This window comes from Eumetopias jubatus, unplaced genomic scaffold, assembly GCF_037043125.1.
Source record: "Eumetopias jubatus isolate StellerSeaLion01/CBP00866 unplaced genomic scaffold, mEumJub1_p1.0 scaffold_15, whole genome shotgun sequence".
Classification (NCBI taxonomy): domain Eukaryota; kingdom Metazoa; phylum Chordata; class Mammalia; order Carnivora; family Otariidae; genus Eumetopias; species Eumetopias jubatus.
The window spans coordinates 71,286,469-71,305,327 of NW_028274821.1; the positions used below are offsets into that span (position 1 = coordinate 71,286,469).

General features: G+C 46.5%; 1 protein-coding gene across 5 annotated transcripts in view; it reads right to left on the reverse strand.

Annotated features, from left to right (window-relative positions):
* EPB41L4B (erythrocyte membrane protein band 4.1 like 4B) overlaps positions 1-18,859 on the reverse strand; it is a 122,128-nt gene that overhangs the window by 70,894 nt on the left and 32,375 nt on the right. For all 5 annotated transcript variants that reach the window (XM_028108774.2, XM_088018738.1, XM_088018737.1 and 2 more), the window contains exons 2-6: positions 17,170-17,274; positions 6,941-6,983; positions 6,015-6,093; positions 4,030-4,074; positions 2,133-2,185 (exon numbers count right to left, since the gene is read on the reverse strand). In XM_028108774.2, the coding sequence (XP_027964575.1) occupies positions 2,133-2,185; positions 4,030-4,074; positions 6,015-6,093; positions 6,941-6,983; positions 17,170-17,274 (325 nt within the window). The remainder of the gene's footprint in view (positions 1-2,132; positions 2,186-4,029; positions 4,075-6,014; positions 6,094-6,940; positions 6,984-17,169; positions 17,275-18,859) is intronic.

Genomic DNA, 18,859 nt, shown 5'->3' on the forward strand with positions numbered 1-18,859 from the left:
TTGTGGTTCCAACTCAAATGGGTCATCTCCCCGAGAAAGGCTCGCAGACAGCTGACCTCATTCACGTGTGCCTCGGCTCTGGGGCACGGCAAGTGGTCCTACCAGAGCTGGACTCTGTGAGTGTGATGATGCCTCATCCCACGGCAGGAAGTGGGGGCGGGGAGGGGAAGATGAGAATGCACGTGCCTCAAGCTCTCATGGTTCGGGACCAGTGGACTGATGGCCCCAGGTCTGACAGGGATGTGACTTCATCCTGTTAATGACACTTTGACATCTATTGCTGGGCCACCAACTCTGATGGTAGAACCTCCTGGAGACTCAAACTCTAGAGTGGATGCTACTTGGCCAGATGGTGAAATCGGAACCTGGCCAAAATGGAGAGCAGATTTCCATGTCCCCCAAGCCATTCTAGATCTTTATAGCACTCACCATAAGGACTGTTGTGTCAGGAAAATGTGGGTGTGAAGCACTGAGCATTGTATTTGGGACAGACATTTACAGAGGACAATATTGTCACCTCTACCACCTGTGTTTTCAGACCTCATGGGCAGGCTCCCCCTTCAACCACAGTCTTTAAAGGGCCCCTCCAACTTCATTTGATTCATCTTATACTTACTGAGCACCTACTATATGCGAGCCCCCATTAGAGAACAAGAATTAAAAAGTGACTAAGGAATAGAAATGTCAGGTAAGGGGAGTATCCTGCAGTCATTAAAAACCATCTTTATGACAAAGTATGTGCACTAAAAATACCAAGTAGAAAAATCATACAAAAAATTGTACAAAACTGATCAGAATTACATTTTAAAAACTGCATCCAATTCACAGAAACTCTCGGTTATCTGTGGATGGCAGGACGATAGGTCCTTCCTTCCTTCTACTTGTCTATTGTACAGCTGTCCTGATAGTCGATAATAAATGTGTACTGATTTTATAATTCGAAGACTCAGATCAATGTTCAAAAATTGGCAAATACAAAAGCTGGAAGCCAAATCTTATGATGGTATTCAAAATTAATTAGTAATTATGAATGAATACATCATAATTCATTATCCCACAGAAGCCGATAAACGCACTGGTAAACGAATCCACAACACAGGTCTATCTGATGTACTGATAAAATTCCTTATGTGCAGTTACATGTTAGCATCCTCTTAATGAATGGTGGAGACTTTAGCAAGTGTTTCTTGTGCATTTTAAACTAAAATCCACCAGTGTCTAATATGGAGAGTCAATGCTGACAACCATGCAGGCAAACCTACCATCTAACTCCCACCTCTAAGCAGATGACTCCCTGTGGATGCTTCTGGCCTGACCTCTCTGATGGAGCCAAATGTGCACACTCAAGAAGCTACTGGGGGGTCCCACTGGCACCTCTAAGCCAAGAGGCCCTCCCCAGAGGATCTCCTCCACTGGAGCCAACTCTTCTAAGCATTCACTGCTCCCATCACCCACCACTGGGAGCCATCTGTGACTCCTCCCTGACTCCCCTCTCAACACTGATCTAATGACCAGGTCTTTCTCTTGTACCCCCAGTGTTGTTGTTTTTTTTTTTTTTTGGTGTGTGTGTGTGAGCACGTACTCTGTGCCCTAGTCAGTTTCCTTTTATTACAGCAACACCTTTTATCTGCACCCCCAGCCCTGGTCTTACTCCAGTCCCTCTCCCCATCAGAGCCAGTGTGACCTTTCTAAATGCACACCTGACCAGGCCTGCCTCCCTCTTAAGAGCCTTCAGGGGTCTACTGCTAACAGCATGAAGGTCATGGTCTCTAAACAGGGTTCAAGGCTGTCTACTTCTCCAGGTTCTTGAACTTCCACCCTCTGACACCACTCGACTGCTGGTGCCTTTCTGCACTTTTCTACTTTGTGTCTTGATTCCTTTGCTCATCTTCATCTACTCATTCCCCTGAAGGGCCTTCACCTTCCAAGCCTCCTGCAGGTCCTTCCTTACGCTACACCCTGTGTGTGGTTTTGCCACGTCCTCACGGCACCACAAGCTACTTGGAGATGGAGGCCCTACTATATTCATTTATACCCCCAAAGTAGAGAACTGAGCCTGGTACACGGAATAATCAATTGTTGAAATGAGAGCATAATATTAAAATGCTAATTACCACCAAAGAAGAATGTACCTTGTAGACAGAGAGCAGCTAATTCCACAGCCGTTTCATAGGGGCATTTCAATCTTGAAAAAAAAAAAAAGAGAGAGAGAGGAAATTAATTCTATATATGAACTTTAATACTCATAAACCATACAAAGTATCATTGAAGTCATTTTTCAAAAGGTAGTGATATTTAGATAATGATTTTTCCCAGCAGCTTCTCTTTTTGCTATCTACGTTAAAGAATGCAAACAAGCTGACTCCCACTACCTATTTCCCAAAGTCGGTCTCACCGTCTAGCAAAACACCCCAACCTCGGTACAATTTCTATCCACCCTGTGGGCAATTTTACTGAATTTGGCAAGAATGGGGGAAGTTTGGGAAACAGAATGAAAAGCCTTCCCTTTGCCTTGTGATTTTGAAACTTACTTGATATGGTACATGCGCCTTTTCAAGCTGCCTTACATCTTTCTTGAAACCAGGTCATAATGTTAAAAATAAACAGACAGATACAATATCTAACACCGCCAGGACAGCTGGATACACTCAAGCGTTCTAATAAGGAGAAGGGCGGCAGAGCCAGAGAGGCATATTACTATACCTCCCATCACTGATCTCATTCACACTTCAAATTACAAATTGAGTTAGAAAAATAATAATGACATACATTGGTATAGCACTTCATAGTTTTCAAAGCCTTTCACACATACGGCCGAATGTGGTCAATGCACGGAGTTTATAAACTCCGAAGACGGGTGCTGCCAGGGCTCCCCCATCCCCCACTTTAGAGATGAGGAACTGAGTGTTCAAGTGTCCTGATCAAGGTCATCCAGCTGGTAGGAGGCAGTGCTGGGACCAGAACACCATTCTGCTTTGAAGTACAATAAATCAGGCTGAAGTGCACGGAAACTGCAAAGTACTGTACAAATGCAAGATGTCGCCATTAATATTTTTCCAAACTGAAGACAATTACTAGAGTTAAGAGGCCTTTTGTATGAGGAGCACAGTATGCAGAGAGAGAGAGAGAGAGAGAGATAAAAATACACACACTCGTAATACGCACACCAAAGATTCGTATTGCATGGCTGAATAAGGCAAATGTATACACTGTACAATCTACTTGTTCTATGATATATATTGCGCTAAGGTTTTTATAGCATACGTTCGATGCAGAGTCTGCAAATTCGGAAATCGCTTTTCAAATTTCCTTCCGATTATATTCAAAATCAAGATGTGCTCTTTTCAGCATCAGGGATCACTTTTTAGATTCAGTATGGTCTTCATTTTCCATGGAATAGAAAATGGTCAATATGTATGTGGAAAAGTGACACAACTGTAAAGGCTAGGACCATTGAAATTTCCCATCTTTAAAATAAATACTGCAGGCGAGACCAACCACATCAGTGCCAATGCTCCTTGTGCTCACCAATCATTGTCACCAGAGGCCTGGTATTGAAAAACTATTTTTAAGAGGGGAAAAGGAAATGAGATGAGATGGCTAAACCTCCTACCAGAATCAGAACATAACCTGTTTCATTGCTTAAATGCAGATGGTGATGAATGAGACTTTGGACTATCCAAATGCTTGTAAGTGTATACATACTAATAATGTATCTTGCTTGCAAATACGACAAAAGCCATCATGAATGGGGCGGTGATGTGATCAGGGAGAGCATTATTCCCAAATGCACATCACTTAAGATATTAAATGCTCTTGGAAATGCTTCAAGCCATATAGTAATCATTTAAAATAAGATGAGGATGACAGTGATACAAGTATTAGACTCACTTTACAATGCCTGGTGTACTTTTTTTGAATTTTGAAAAGGGAACAAGGGTAGAAGAGTTAAAACAGCAACAACAACCGTGATTTAGAAATATACTATGATCTATCCTGGGTTAAGGGTGAGAACAAAAACATACTTACTTTCCTGAAAGAATGTCATGCCTGAGTTGTAAAACAAACAGGTACCTGATAAACATACACAAAAGTCAACAGAGGGTCCTCTTTCCCAGCTGCTTCCAACCCCCAACTGCCCATCACAAGCCCCGCCCCGCCCATAGCCCAGAATTCAGCATTGTATAAAGGAGTCCAAATCAAATGAGAACTTTGGTGGAAGCATCTCCTCCTGAGTCTCCAGGAAGGCATCCCAGAACCTAGCTAGGCAGGTGAGCGCATGTACAGAATTCGCAAGATACTTGGAAGATGGAACATGGAACACGGCACAGCCCAATGACGGCCTCGGCAGCACCATAGGTGCTGAGAAGAGCGCTCACACACAGGCATGCGACATGTCCAATCAGACAGGGCAGAGCCGCCGGACTTGGCCCTCAGCCAGTCCCGCCAGCAGATTCCAGGAACCGTGCAGCTGCTTCTATCAGAAAGTTTACAGCTGACTGTAGTTAGCAACACACACACACACACACACACACACACACACACACACACACACACACACACACACACACACACACACACACACACACACACACACACACACACACACACACACACACACACACACACACACACACACACACCAAAAATCCCGGAACTGGGCTGCAGGGGGTTATGGGGTAACGAGAAATGGGGAGAGGAAAGTAGCAAGTAACACAAGTGGAGTTCACCTAAGTAAAAAAAAAATTAGGTGTCTTGGCTTAACTGTTTTTTTGTTTTAACCAGGAGACTGTGGGCATCAGAACCACTTATAGTGCTTTGTAAAAGCCAAAGCTACCCACGCTCCGCCCCATACCTACAGAATCAGCCTTCTATGCAAGAGTGGTCCCCAGGAATCTGATTTGCTCAAAAGCTTCCTAGGTGTTTCTGATTCACACAACCCTAGTTAAGAATCACTGGCTTTGATGATGGCTACAAGCAGCATGTTTCATAAAGGACTCTGAAGAGAAACTCTAGAATAATTTGCTTGAACTTTGAAAACAAAGCAGACTGTCACTCTCTGTTGGAATGGATCTAGGAGAATGTGGGTGACCCAAAAATCAAAGGATGGGGGAGCTGAAGGTTCTAGTACATTCCAGAATGTTCCTGCTTCCGACAGCTGCTTAGCCACCACAGAGCTGAGTACTCACGTCAAAGAGAAAACAGGGCTGACATGGCCAGAACTTCCAATTTCTACAGGAAAACCTAGCTACGGAAGGCCAGTAGGCCTCTCCAGGGTGGAGAATGATGACAAGCAGCCTTTAAATTGTTCCTTGGGTGGTCATCTCCAGGCTAATGGCCACCACCATGAGCTGACATGTCACCACTACTGTCCATCACAAAAATGACAAGGAGGTTCTGGGGACATCTAAAGCAGTAGAAGGCTGGGTAGAGAATCTCACTGTCAGAAGGGTAGCTGGAGGGAAATTCCATACTTAAAAATGTTTTTAAAGTCTCTTTTGCTTCAACACTGTTTCTGAAGTCTAAGAGACAGGCATAAGGCAGGCAGACCTCAAAAGAAATCCAGTGGGGCTGAAAGATAACATGAAGGGATTCCAACAACTTTGATATTGTAGCAACAAGGGAACACTGCAGCCCCTTAAAAAGAAAATAAGATGGCTATCTGGGACTAAGAAATGCTCTTCCGATGCCTGCCTTCCCTTTTTGTACCTAGACAAAAATAAAGTGACAGTATAAAGAACAACTCACCAATTTACCCACAGCCCAACAAAACAGAAATATAACAAGAAAATAAATCTTTTAATTCCGACTCACTGAGAAAAAGGACAAATTAAGCAAAAGGTAGATTTTCAACAGAATACAGAGACAAGCACAGCAAAGTACTAATAACTCTTGCTCAAAATATAAAGTCAGCAGATAGAAGAGGAGGTAGACCTACAGCTCAGGGGACCCGTGAGTTTTATAAGGTAAGTGCTATGAGAAAGAGGGGAATCCTGTTCTGCATTTTGTCCTACCTTGTAAACTCTTCACGAAGGTTGTTCGGCTCTGAAGAATAATATTTAACTCGAAAGTGCAAAGCATAAGCAGGTCCAACTAAACATATGGAGATGGAAGGTTGAAGATGTTTTCCCCCAATTTTGAAGATCAGAGAATGGACAAAAGGAAAAACACGTTAACTCTAGTCATACATTCACCGTTACATCGGGGAGGTCACAATGGGGCATAGAAAGCTAGTGAGTTCTTTTCAATCTTTGAATCTGGAAAACTAAAATGTGCTTTCGTGTTGACAGAGACGGTGTAGCTAGTAACTCATTCTGGAATAAAACCCTAACCATCTAGATGAATTACTAAGAGCTGACATTTTACTTTCATCCAATTGCCAAGATATTCCAAACAGATACTAACTTTTTACAAAATACGAAGTGGGCTAAAGGAAAGTGACGCATAAACAGCAAGTGTTCTGTAACCTAAAAATACAGTAAGGACACTGTAAAGTATTCCATGTTTTAAAAGGACCCACGCATACACAACACTGAAGAAATGGGCTTACCACACCTATAAAATCAGAGAGCTTGGCTGGACTGTCAGAACTCCAGCTTTTCCATCCTCTGAGTCTACTTTAATAACTCATTAGCAAATGAATGTAATAGGCGTAAAGTCATGCTTCTGAACAGCATATTAATCAGTTCTCATTGGCAAGGGTACCAGATTTCAAATGAGAGCATAGTCTGTTTTTTAATATCTACCAAAAACTCTTATCCAAATTTTAAAGTCTAACATTTGGCCAGCCTTAAGAAATGAAAAATCATCCACTTAAAATGAGATCTATTTTAAATACGCTCCCAAGTCCTGATGAAAACATAATACCTCAAAAACTGTCAAAGGAGTTTTACTCTCTGATAAAAGAAATAAGTGAGTAGGCTAAATTCTGCTTACTTACTTTTCATCTGCTTTTTTATGGGTTTGGAATGATCCAGCCAGTGCTGAAAGAAAGAAAAAGTTTCTTTAGGAATAGTTCACCAGCTAGACAATATAGCCCACATTTACCCTCCTCTATAAACTTTAGTCATTCTACCCATAAAACCAGGGATCGGGCCAGATCGGGGTTCTCAGGCTGGGGATCAGCAAACTGTGTGTGACGGTGTATATATACATATATAAACACCCATGCTTAGGTACAGTAAGTACATTTTTTCTTGGGAGAGTTAACTTTTCAAAAAAGTGCCTAAAAGAACTTAAAACCTTTTAACTAATTGATCTGTGGAGGCCCTTCTGGTCAGCGGAGTGATGGCAGCTTTTTCCTCCTAAATTTCTCAATTTACACTCAATCTTCTCCCAAGTCACCATCAGCCTAGGAAAGACTACCAGCCACACTGCCGGGAATCTCTGATCATGCATGCGTCTGGAAGCTCTGTCGCTCTAAATGCTAAAATTATAAAACCCAAATTCATGACCCCTTTATTCTTTTGCCAGGAAAAGAACCCCCAAGGAAGCTGGGAAGACAGGCAGGGATTGGCTGGAGATAATTTTGCTCCAGTCAATGAGGGCATTTCAACTTCCTGTCAGTTTCATCAGAAAGAACCCTTGGGTCCTATCCACCGCAGGAAATCACAAAACCATTTCCCTCATATGCAAATTCCTCTATAATGTCTAAGTGGTTGATACCACAGTCCTGATGAGCCTCAGCAGCTCAACTTCCACGGAAAACAGCATTTAGGACCGTTATGCTGTGAGCCCCTCCAAGCAATCCCGAACCCTGGAGGGCAGGGACGGTGAGCTTTAATAATTCCTGTGTCTCATGCCAGGCACAGAGCACGGCACCCAGCAGGCCCCTATTAGATTCTTGAGAAATAAATACATGCTTGATAGCATTTTTTTAAAAGGAGGCAGAGAGGAACTTTTCCCACCACTTTAGGTCAACTAGATACACACTGCAACGTCCCTGAGGGGAACGTCCGGAACGACACAGCCAGAGTGGGTTTCTCGCTGGCTGCTCGCAATGAGAGGCCCTTCCACTGACTGCCAATGTACTTTCAGAAGCAATCTCAACTCTGCACATTCTAATCATGAAGAAGGTGGGACTAAATGAGTGCGGTGTACTCTACCCCTCACCAAAGAGCTCATTATGACTGTGTGGGGGGAAGGGAATAAGGAAACACAGAAGCAAATAACAGGTGACTTATAACACACAATAAGCTGTGAGCAATGCGATGGGAGGACGTGGGCTTTCCTCATCTCCACCCTCCGCCTCAGCAACCGGCTCAGCAACCCGAATAAAGGAAGATCAGCACAGCAGGATGCGCTGCTCAAAGGCACAAGTGCAGGATGCTTTATCTCACTGTTAGCTATAAATTGGACATGACCTAAATGTCTATCAACAAAGGAGGATTAACAAAAATGGCTCGTCCATATGATGAAATACTATTCAGCCTTTATTTATTTTTAAAGATTCTATTTATTTATTTGACAGAGCTAGAGAGAGGGAGACAGAGATAGAGGGAAAACACAAGTAGGGGGAGCAGCAGGCAGAGGGCAAAGGGGAGGGAGAAGCAGGCTCCCCGCTGAGCAAGGAGCCCAATGACATGGGGCTCGATCCCAAGACCCTGGGATCATGACCTGAGCCGAAGGGAGCCACTTAACTGACTGAGCCACCCAGGCGCCCCACTATTCAGTCTTTAAAACTGATGTGGGCCTCTTTATCAATGTGGCAAGAGACCAACAGCTCAACACTTGATGAAAAGAAAAAAAAAAAAAACCAACAAACAAACCAAGATCCCGTTTATATAAAATTATTTTTTTCTATCGAGATATGTCCAGAAGGATTCATAGACGTTATTTTTGGATGTGGGGCTGTGGATGCCATTTACTTTTTTCTTTTTTACTTTTCTGCATAATTTTTTACTTCTAATGAGAATATGATCTTCATGGGGGTGGGCCAGGTTGTCACTCCCATTATTCATTCCGTTGTTTGCCAATGGGGCAGTTTTTAAAGATCAGTTTGCCCCACTGGAATGCCCTATCCCTGCTGCCCTCAACCAAGCAGAAAATCTCTGACCTTAGCCCCTGGAACGACAAATACAGACCTGATAAAAGTATATTTACTTTCCTGCCAAAGTATCATGCTAAATGGCTATGACTAACCTCCTTCCCCCCACTTTGAAATGAATGTACTATAACCAGGCAAAGACAGTTCTCCCCAGCAACCAGCCTTCTTATCTCATTAGCCCCAGAGGCTCACAGCCTAAAGGGGCTTGTCCCATTTCTTTCCTTCAAGTCCCCGTCTATCAGGAACAGAACACATTAAAGCCCACCGTTCCCCTCCTTCCGCTGTCAAAGTGCGATCTTGATCCGAGGCGGTGGTTTTCAACCCTGGTTGCGCATTGCAGTCACGATTCCCCAGGCCCCACCCAAGAACCATTAAACAGAATCTCAGAGCATCGGTGTTTTTTAAAGGCTCCCAGTGTGCCCATTAAATATTTAGTGCTGAAGTCTTCCCACAGCTTCCTCTTACCCTGGAATATATCCTACTGATCTTGGGAATCTTGATACATCCACGACCCCTTCTGAAAATCTTTGTCTGGGCTTTGTAAAATCTCAAGCAATTTCTGGGTTTATTGGCCAGATGTCTATGGTTGGTGTTAACGGACAATTCATGGCTAGTGCTCCTACTGGACAGCAAACTGCTTTTCCCTCTGGCCATGCTACATAAGGAGCTCCCTGATCCATGCGTGCTGGCCTCCGTCCTTCCTGCCCGGCCACAGGGCCCTGCCCAAAGCAAGACGTACCAGGATGGAGGCCTGTGAGAAGTCTGGGGCTCACTAAGCTGGGAAAGTCATCAGAAACAGTTTCATTTTAAAAGCTCCTTGGCCCTATCGGGAGGGTTCCAATCAGGTTTGCTTGCCTGTCCTGCATCAGAGGCGGTAAGAAATCCAGCCATAATCCTAAAACAAGAGATGATAAAACCCATCTTGTATCCAACCAGTTCAAAATGGCCTACCTAACTTTCTTCTCAGCTGCAGGAGCTCACCAGACTCTGAGTACTCGTGTTTTATCCCACAAGACCACCTCACGATGAATACCCAGGCACTACGGCGCAACGTGGCCCTTTAGTAAATCATACACTACACTAGGCTCGGAGGCCTACAGTCAGCAGCAGCGGGACCTGTCTTAGATGTTCACCTGCATCCCAGCTAAATATAGCCACACTGCCTGTTGGCAAAGGCCAAGGCAAATGGCTCCAGCCCTCTTAAGAGACCATTAAACCAGTCACTGAAGATAGACGAGGGCATTTCTAAGTTCAAAGGGCACGACATTTAACTCAAACGGTCTAGCGTGTTAGAAAGGTGGTTTCTGATCTGAATTTCTCATCCAAGTCAATCTGGCAAAACCCTTTCCATAAATCAAGACGGGAGACGATTTGGCAGAGCTCATCTGTTCTGACAGTACATCAGTTCTGGAACCATGACATGCATAAGGCTGGTTGTAGAACTAAAATCTATACAGAAGCACTTGAACCACAATGGCCAAGATAAGCTCACGGGTTGAAAAGGTAATAAAACCCGCCTGAACAACCCCAGAGCCCTCACCATCAAATGTGAGTAGTAGAACTCATCACTAGCTGCCTGGTACCTGTAGAGTTTCTTAGTTTACAAAGAGTGTCTATTTGTGTTTAAATTAGAGCTGGAAGGAATGTGAAAAGAGATAATCCCATATCCAAGGGAAGAAAAGAGAAAGAAGGGAAAGGACACTTTTGGAGCTTACTGTGTGTGATATGATTTATAATAAGAAATATATATTTGGTCTTAGTTTCTGGCACAGAGCTCTTAAAACCCTTGGAATTTTCTATGCCATAAGAGCAATAAAGGTGTCCTGACAGTCACAACAAATCCCTTTCAATCGCTTCTTGGCCTTTTGGCTAAGATCAGGTGAAATCCCTTTCAATCACACCTGAGTTTATGTTAATGAGGTGACTTTCAGAAAGCACCTAAGATGGGGGCTGGTTGCCAGGGGAACTAACCTGTGACTAGAGGGTTGAAGCTAACAGTCTCGCCCTCCCACCCGCCCCGACCTCTGGGGAAGGGGAGGGGGTGAGGGCCTGGAGCTTGAATCAATCATCAATGCCAATGATTTAATCAATCGTGCCCTTGTAACAAAGCCTCCACAAAAACTTAAAGGGAGGATTCGGAGAGCTTCACGGCTGGTGGGCGCACAGGCTTGGGGGGAGCGGGGCACCCAGAGAAGGATGGAGGCTCTGCACTACCCACTCAGCCCTACACCTTGCTCTATCCAGCTCTTCCGTCAGGCTGCTCCTGAGTTACTCTCTTTATAACGGACTGGTAATCTCGTGAGTCCAATGTTTCTGAGTTCTATGATCTGTTCTAGAAAATTGAGCTCGGAGTAGATCGTGGGGACCTCCCATCTATGCAGGTAGCAATCTGGACTCGTGACTGGCATCTGAAGCGTGGAATGGGGGTAGGTGTGGCGTGGAAAACAGTGTTGTAGGACTGAGCCCTTCACCTGTGGGATCTGAAGCTATCTGCAGGTAGACGGCGACAGAATTAATTGCTTGGTGGTGTCGGCAGAAACCCACGTTGGACTGTGTCCCACCCTTCACTCGCTCAGGCCTCAGAGCAAATGAAGGTGGCCGTGCGGAGGGCTCAGATGCCCCGGAATCCCATGGCTAGAGAGGCAGGGGCAGGGGCAGGGGCAGGGGCAGAAATGAGGCTGTGTCAGCAGCCAGGGCCCTGGGTCTCCACACCACACACTAGCTCGAAGTACCTTCCCCGCCTAAGGAGGGATGGCTCCTTCTCATCCACGATGAAGCCCCATAACCTCACTTATACCAGCTACTTGAGATTTCCTTGGGGATTCATCTAAATCAATTACAGAGGCCCCTTTATCAAAAGCTTTCCACCCAGCATCAATATTCGCACGTGGGCAGGAAAACCCGCACTCTGCCAGCCTTCAGAGACAGGCTGTTGGGAGGCCTATAGCATTTCTTGAGCTGTTTCATACTCCTTTGAACTAAAATAGAAGGAGGCAGGAGATCAGAGTTCGAGTCCCAGCTCTGCCTCCCACCTGGTGTGTGGCCATGGGCAGGCCCCCCGAGACTGTTTCCTCATCTGTGCACTGAGCTCTGCCCAAACACGCTTCTGAAGAATCAACCCAGTGGCCATGGAAACTGTGACAGACCACTGAAATGGAAGGTTTGCCTGTCTCACAGTAACAGCACCCTGACAGCCCCTCCCTCCAGGTGCACCTGAGACCGTAGGAAGGCTCAGCAGGGTCCGCACAAGGGGCACATGGGATGGCATTCCAAGCGATCATCAGAGCGAAGCCACAAACGCCCCTTCAGCGTCCACTGACCCTCTCGGCAGCCAATGAACCCGTGTCAACCTCACCTTGCAGCCTTGGGCCTCTTACTACCCATCCACCTGATTCTAGGCTGCAAAGACCAGAGGAAAAACATCCAACGAGTCTAGAGACAAAGGCCCAAATCACCTTTTCTGGATCCCTTGCTGCAAAGCGTACCACCATAAAATGCTCCCTTTTCCTGCTGGGAGCCTCCCCCCTTCCCCCCCGCCCCGAAGCAACTTAACAATGGCCACACCTGCCCTCCAGAACCCCGCCCCCAGGACGTGTGTAATGGAACGGGGAGAGCCCAGTGGAAAGGGCTGGCCTTTGCAATGGGGGGTGAAACCAGATTCTGGATCCTGCCTCCGTCCCTCACTTTGACCTTTACAAGGTTCCTAGTGAGCCTCAGCTTCATCATCTGTAAAATGGGTCTGCTCCATGGCTAGTTTTCCAGATGATGAAGGTTAAATCAAGAGTTGTGTACAGTCTTTAGGTTGACGCCCGGCTCAGAGCTCATCAGAGGGGGAACTCAGGAAATACCAGCTATCTGATCGGTCTGTAAGAAAGCTGGGTGGGTGTAGGCCAGAGCCTCCTTTCTCAGAAGAAAGCTCTCCTCTATAAAAATAGAACTCCTGCCCCTGCTTTGAGCTGTGCAAAGGTGAGATCTACAGAATGGGCTGTGGCCTGCCTTGATATGGAAAAGGGAAACAGGAGGCCCCAGCCTCAACTGCTAAAAATAGGCAATGCCCATAGACTTTGACCTTGCTTCAGGGCTGGGCAGCGCACTATGGTAACCAGGCTTGGCTCTTTGCAGGGAGCTGGGGACAGAAGCTGGGTATGCAGAGAGCTGTGCCAAGAGCCCCGCCACTGCCAGCCCTCCGATCTGCATGCAGGGGCACGGTGGGGATGTCACTTCTCGCAGGAGCCTCGTGGCAGTAAGCCAACGGCCAAGCGGACCGTTCCCTTTCTGGCCCCCATCCATTACACCTGCCATCAATTGCTTCATTTGTCCCAGGAGCCCAGAAAAATCAACGACTCAGGGAACAGTCCTAAAGGGATCACCTAAATCGCTAACATTTCTCCCACAGGCAAGGCAGTCTTGCAGGTTCCAGCTTGCCTAAGTGCGACACCTCTGGGAGCTGTGATGACTTCTGGTCCCCCCTCAGCTTGCCCAGCTAGGAAGAGGAGACCCACACCCATGTTAGATTACAAAACCCTTTCTCCTCCATTAACTCACTGAGCCCCTCAGTTTCCCTGTGATACAGATGTCACTGCCTCCACTTTACAGTTAGGAAAACAGGCTCGCAGGGACAGCATACTGAAAAGAGCACTTACTCCTGAGGTCCTAAGACCTGGGTTTGAGTCTGAGCTGTGCTACTCACTGAGGGCCCTGCCAAAGTCGAAAGGCTTTCATTTCACCATCAAGAGAAACATTTCACAAATGGCTTCTAAGGTCCCTTCTGGGGCTGAAGACTGAGGTTTTCGGTGGTATGCCTTGTCAATAAGAGTCACCAAGAAGAAGTAATCCTAAGTCTCAGGATCTAATCAAAAAGGTCTGTTTATATATACAGATAATGAACCCAAGGCCAGATAAGCAAACTGCCACAGAAAGCAAAGCAGCTCAAAGGTTTCCAGGGGGGGCAGGAGAAGCCTGGGAAGTTCAGGACATGCTGCATGAAGGAAAAGCTGTCGTCTGAGATGGTCTTGAAGGACAGTCAGAAGTTTAAATGGGGTGAGAAAGGGCATGCTAGGAGGGGAACCCAGAAACATAAACATACAGATAAGTGCAGACCTCACCAGAACGCAGCCTGTCATGAGTCCAGCCTAGAAATCAAGACTAATGAGAAGGGTTCTGCTGCACATCCTTGGATCCTCAAAGTCAGGTAGACAAGGACCCTGCACCTGCTTTGTGGGGGAAGAAAAGCACATCACGCTCAGAGCTGGAAGCTGGAAAGATGTGAGAGCCTGTAGAGTCTAAGTGTCTGCAGGTGTCTGGCCTTGGAAGGACGCCTGGATCCCGCCGAGCGTGTGTCAGGGCGCCGGGGGACGGGAACGCTGGGCAGCCCAGGGAGCGGAGGTGCATGGTCAGGTCTTTCATAATAGAGTCCCATCCTTGGCTTTCTGGGAATCCAAGTGGCTGGAGAGGGGTCACCTGGGGATGAGGACATGGCACCAAGGCAGCAGGCACACGACTCTACTGGCAGAAACAATGACATGAGAAGCCATGTGGGGCAGACACACCTGCCTCCCCTTCAGAACATGAGAACTGGAAGAGCTCTTAGGAACAGGTCCAAGAACCCCATTTTACAGATGAGAAAACTGAGGACAAGGGAGAAAAGGTGGCTCATCGAAAGCTCCCAAGTAAGTCAGGGGCAGCGCCAGGAACAAGGTCCAGGTCAGACTCACAGTCCAGGGCTGTAGACATTCTAAAGCCCAAAATACCACATGCGTGAAGACACATAGAAGGCAGAATGGAGAAGCGTTTCCGGGAAGCGGAGGGCTGACAAGTGTCAGATGATGGGACAGCTGGAGGACACTGGACACAGACAGGAGCACTCTAAATCTGGCACTGTGATGCAGGTCTAGGGGGTAAATGCTGGAGAAACATGCACATTTTCTTAAAAACAAACGGTGAAAAGGATAGACAGAAAGAGAAACTTTGAGGTGCAGGGTAAGAAAACTCAAAGGGTTTTAGCTAAATGACCTCAGTCTTCTCAGCAGGAGGTAAGGCCAAGTGCACGAACAGAGTCGTTGCAAGAACTGGACTGCAGGGCTGTGGTCAGGATTCCGAAGGGGAACCGAGTCCAAGAGGGGCTAACCAGGCTCCAAGAGTAGCCCAGGGGCTTGGCCTTCGCTGTATCTGTGAGCTGTGACCTGTGCAGGTGTCAAAAGGCACAGCCTGCCAGCCTGGGAGAAGAGATGGGCCTGCGTGTTGAGGGGAGGCCAGGGGACAGTCACGGGGGCAGGAGCATCAAAAAGCACACAGGCGAGAGGGCTGAGGCTCCGGCAGGCCGCGAGAGGGGAGAACGAGGCAGGAGGCAGTGGTTAAGGTCCAAGGCCAGGTGCAGGGGGACTGGAAAGAAGGAATCAAGGGAAGTTATCATGGGACGGGAACAACAGAATTCCAGCTCTTGGAGCGATTGGGTGGTGACGGGACCCAAGTGAATGTGTGCGAGGTTTGCCCAAGTTTCAATGTGAGGAAACAGTGTCCAAGGTATTTAGAAGGATGGGCAACTTGAATTCCCAGGTTGCCCAGGGAAAAAGAAAGGCTGAGACCACCTGTGAAGTCAGAAGGCAGGGCACCAGGTGGCCCATCCTGGACGACGGCAGAACCAGACAGGGGGGCAGGAAGAGGAAAGCTGGTCCGCCCCTGTCCTGGGTCCCGGCGGGCGGGGACGAGTCTCCAGCTGGGAAATGGAGAAGGAATCCGACCACTAACTCAAAGCAGCGGCTGGAGAGTTTGTGGCAACAGTCAGGGAGGTAAGGGATGGTGGACAGGAAGTCCTGAGGTGCAGAGGGGCTTCTGGCGGGAGCAGAGGGGGCGTCCGCCTAGGAGGCCTGCAGCCAGAGGGATGCACAGAAGTCCTGACTCCACGGCATCATCTCGGACTCAGCGTGACATAGACGTTCTCAGGCAGACCCAATTTCTAGGCATGGATTTTGAGCATCTTAGTCTTAACTGGCACATGTGACCCCCCCCCCCCCCAGGGAGTATCTGAAGAAGTGTCTTTAGGGAAAAAGACTTAGCCACGGATGTTCAAACATCTCCTATCAGGGAACTCACCCTTTCACATACAATCTAAAATAGCACCACCCCTTACTCAGTCTGTCTCTCCCCTTACTCTATTTTTCGTAACACTTAGCACCATCTGTCATATATGTGTTCAATGCTTTATCTACAGTGCTTAAAAGGGGCCCAGTGCATAACTGATGCTCAATAAGTATTTTTTTTACTCAATTATAATTAACATACAGTGTTGTAATAGTTTCAGGCAAACCATATAATGATTCAACAATTCTATACATTTCTCAGTGCTCACCAAGATACATATACTCTTAATCCCCTTTATTTCACCCATCCCCCCCAAACCACCTCAAAAAATATTTTTGATTGTTGAATAAATTACCTTTGAAACCCAGAGTTAGATTTTGTTGGGGAAGGAGACTCTGAAGGCATTCATGCTTTTGGAAAGAGTGGTTCTGAGCTATGTCAGGTTCACTCCCTCTAGCACCCCTGCTGTGGACAGCTCTGTCTCAGGCACAGCAAGGGAAGTCTTTGCTGACCTAACACAACCTCCTGGAGCCTGCAAGATGGTTCTCAGGCAGTGCCAAGACCTGCTCCGCCCGGGCCCCTGCACCCACTAAGTCTGGCTGGGATCACATTCAGCGTGTTCACAGCACCCGCTCTCTCCACCCAGCAAGAGTCCACAAGAAGATGATGCTGCAGTCTCTGTGCCGGTTAAAAATAAAGCATCATTGAAAGCATTTCTAGACTGGTATATCATCTGCTTTCTATCTACTCTAGAAATGTGCCCAAGTCGCATCCCTATGCTTAGAAATGTTTCCCGAATGCATTCCCCTGCACAACAGGAACACTTCTTTCTCTCTTCCTCTCCCGGTTATTGGCCACATCAAGGGGGGGTGGGGCATGTGAATGAATGTCACATGGGCACTATCACTGACACCCCAACGCTCACTACTGCAACAACATCACGGTTTCATTCCTATTTTCCCTCTACCAATCTCCAGCAACTGTGGATCTGCAATTAGCATGAAAAATCAACCTGTCCCGAAATGTGTCAAAGGAGTACTCACAGCAACCTGGGAAGAGTCGAGGAACTGGAGGCCAAAGTAATCTGTTTCCACGAGGTCCAAGTGGTACACAATCTGATCAAACAGATCCTGGCCTTTGGCATGTTTCTGGAAGACAATTGGGTAGATGAAAACTGAGGATGTGACCACGGGATAAGAATAAAACATTTTAAAAAGAAACAAAACCAAAACCACTTTTGTCTCTATATTGTATACGTGTATATGCCACAGTATACATAATTTTTAAAAATTTAATTATTTTGGGAGCATCTGGGTGGCTCAGTCAGGGAAGCATCTGCCTTCAGCTCAGGTCATGATCCCAGGGTCCTGGGATCGAGGCCCTGCATCGGGCTCCCTGCTCAGCGGGAAGGCTGCTTCTCCCTCTGCCCCTGCTCGTGCTCTCTCTCTCTTGCTCGCTGTCTCGTTCACTCTCTCTCAAATAAAATCTTTTTAAACAATTTAATTATTATAAAAACTCATTATTAAATCTACTCATAATGAAAATAAAACAAAACAAAACACCAAAGAACAACTTCATACAATGAATAAGGAACCAATGCCTTATTATGAAAACTGGTAAATAAAGGGAAGAGATCAGGCACTGATCTGGCCAGTTGGCTGTAGCACTGGGTAACCAAAGAATAAATGATGAGATATACAAAAATTAAATCAAAACGGGTCAAAGACCTAAACGCAAGAGCTAAAACTATAAAATTCTCAAAACGGAGGCACAAATCTTCATGACCTTGGATTAAGCAATGACTTCTTAGATAAAACACCACGAGCACAAGTAACAAAAAACCCCAATAAAACCAGAGGTGCCTGGCTGGCTCAGTCAGCAGAGCATGTGACGCTTAACCTCAGGGTCATGAGGTCGAGCCCCACACATTGGGCGTGGGACAGACACACAACTCTATGAATATACTAAAAGCCACCAAATTATACACCTCCGATAGGTGAGTTATATGGTATGTCCGCCTCAATAAAGGTATTAAAAATAGCAGATGGGCAGAATTTCTCTTTATAGTAGTACACCAACAACAACATGAAGAAGGAATCACAGAATTGCAGTATCACAATTTTGCAACTTCTAATGAATGGTAGGTGCTAAGCACTGGGCCCGGACAGCTACTAACATCGCGACAGAACACAACCAACAACCAGCCGTCAAGTACATCCTGATGAAGAACACCCCCCCAAGATGTAATCTTTCTCCCCACAGGAAAAAAAAAAAACCAACAACAACAAAACAAGTCCGGGGCTGATTCAACCAGTAGATCCAACAGCCAACTGCAGGAAATGCAGAGGAATGTTCTAAACTACATGGGGCTGCAACCAGCAAGATCCGGCCTGTGGGAAATTCTAGAAACTCCTCAGGACGACAACACAGCTTCTTCAACAAATAGAAGAGACAGAAGTAAAGGGATGGAGGGGCACCTAGAGGTTACAAAAGATCTAAAAGACACTTTTATAAAAAAAAAAAAAAAGGCAAAACGAAACTGCATTGTGTAGGGACGCACATTGGGTGAGAAGACTTGAAGAGAGGATCAAGAAGTGGTTACAATGAAGTCAGGGGAGTTGTTGCTCTCCGGGGCCCAGAGGGGATGTGCCAGGGAGAGAGCCCACAGTGGACCTCCCGCTGGCTGGCAAGGTCCCACCCAGCTCCTGACGTGGGGGGTGGTACAAGGGTGTC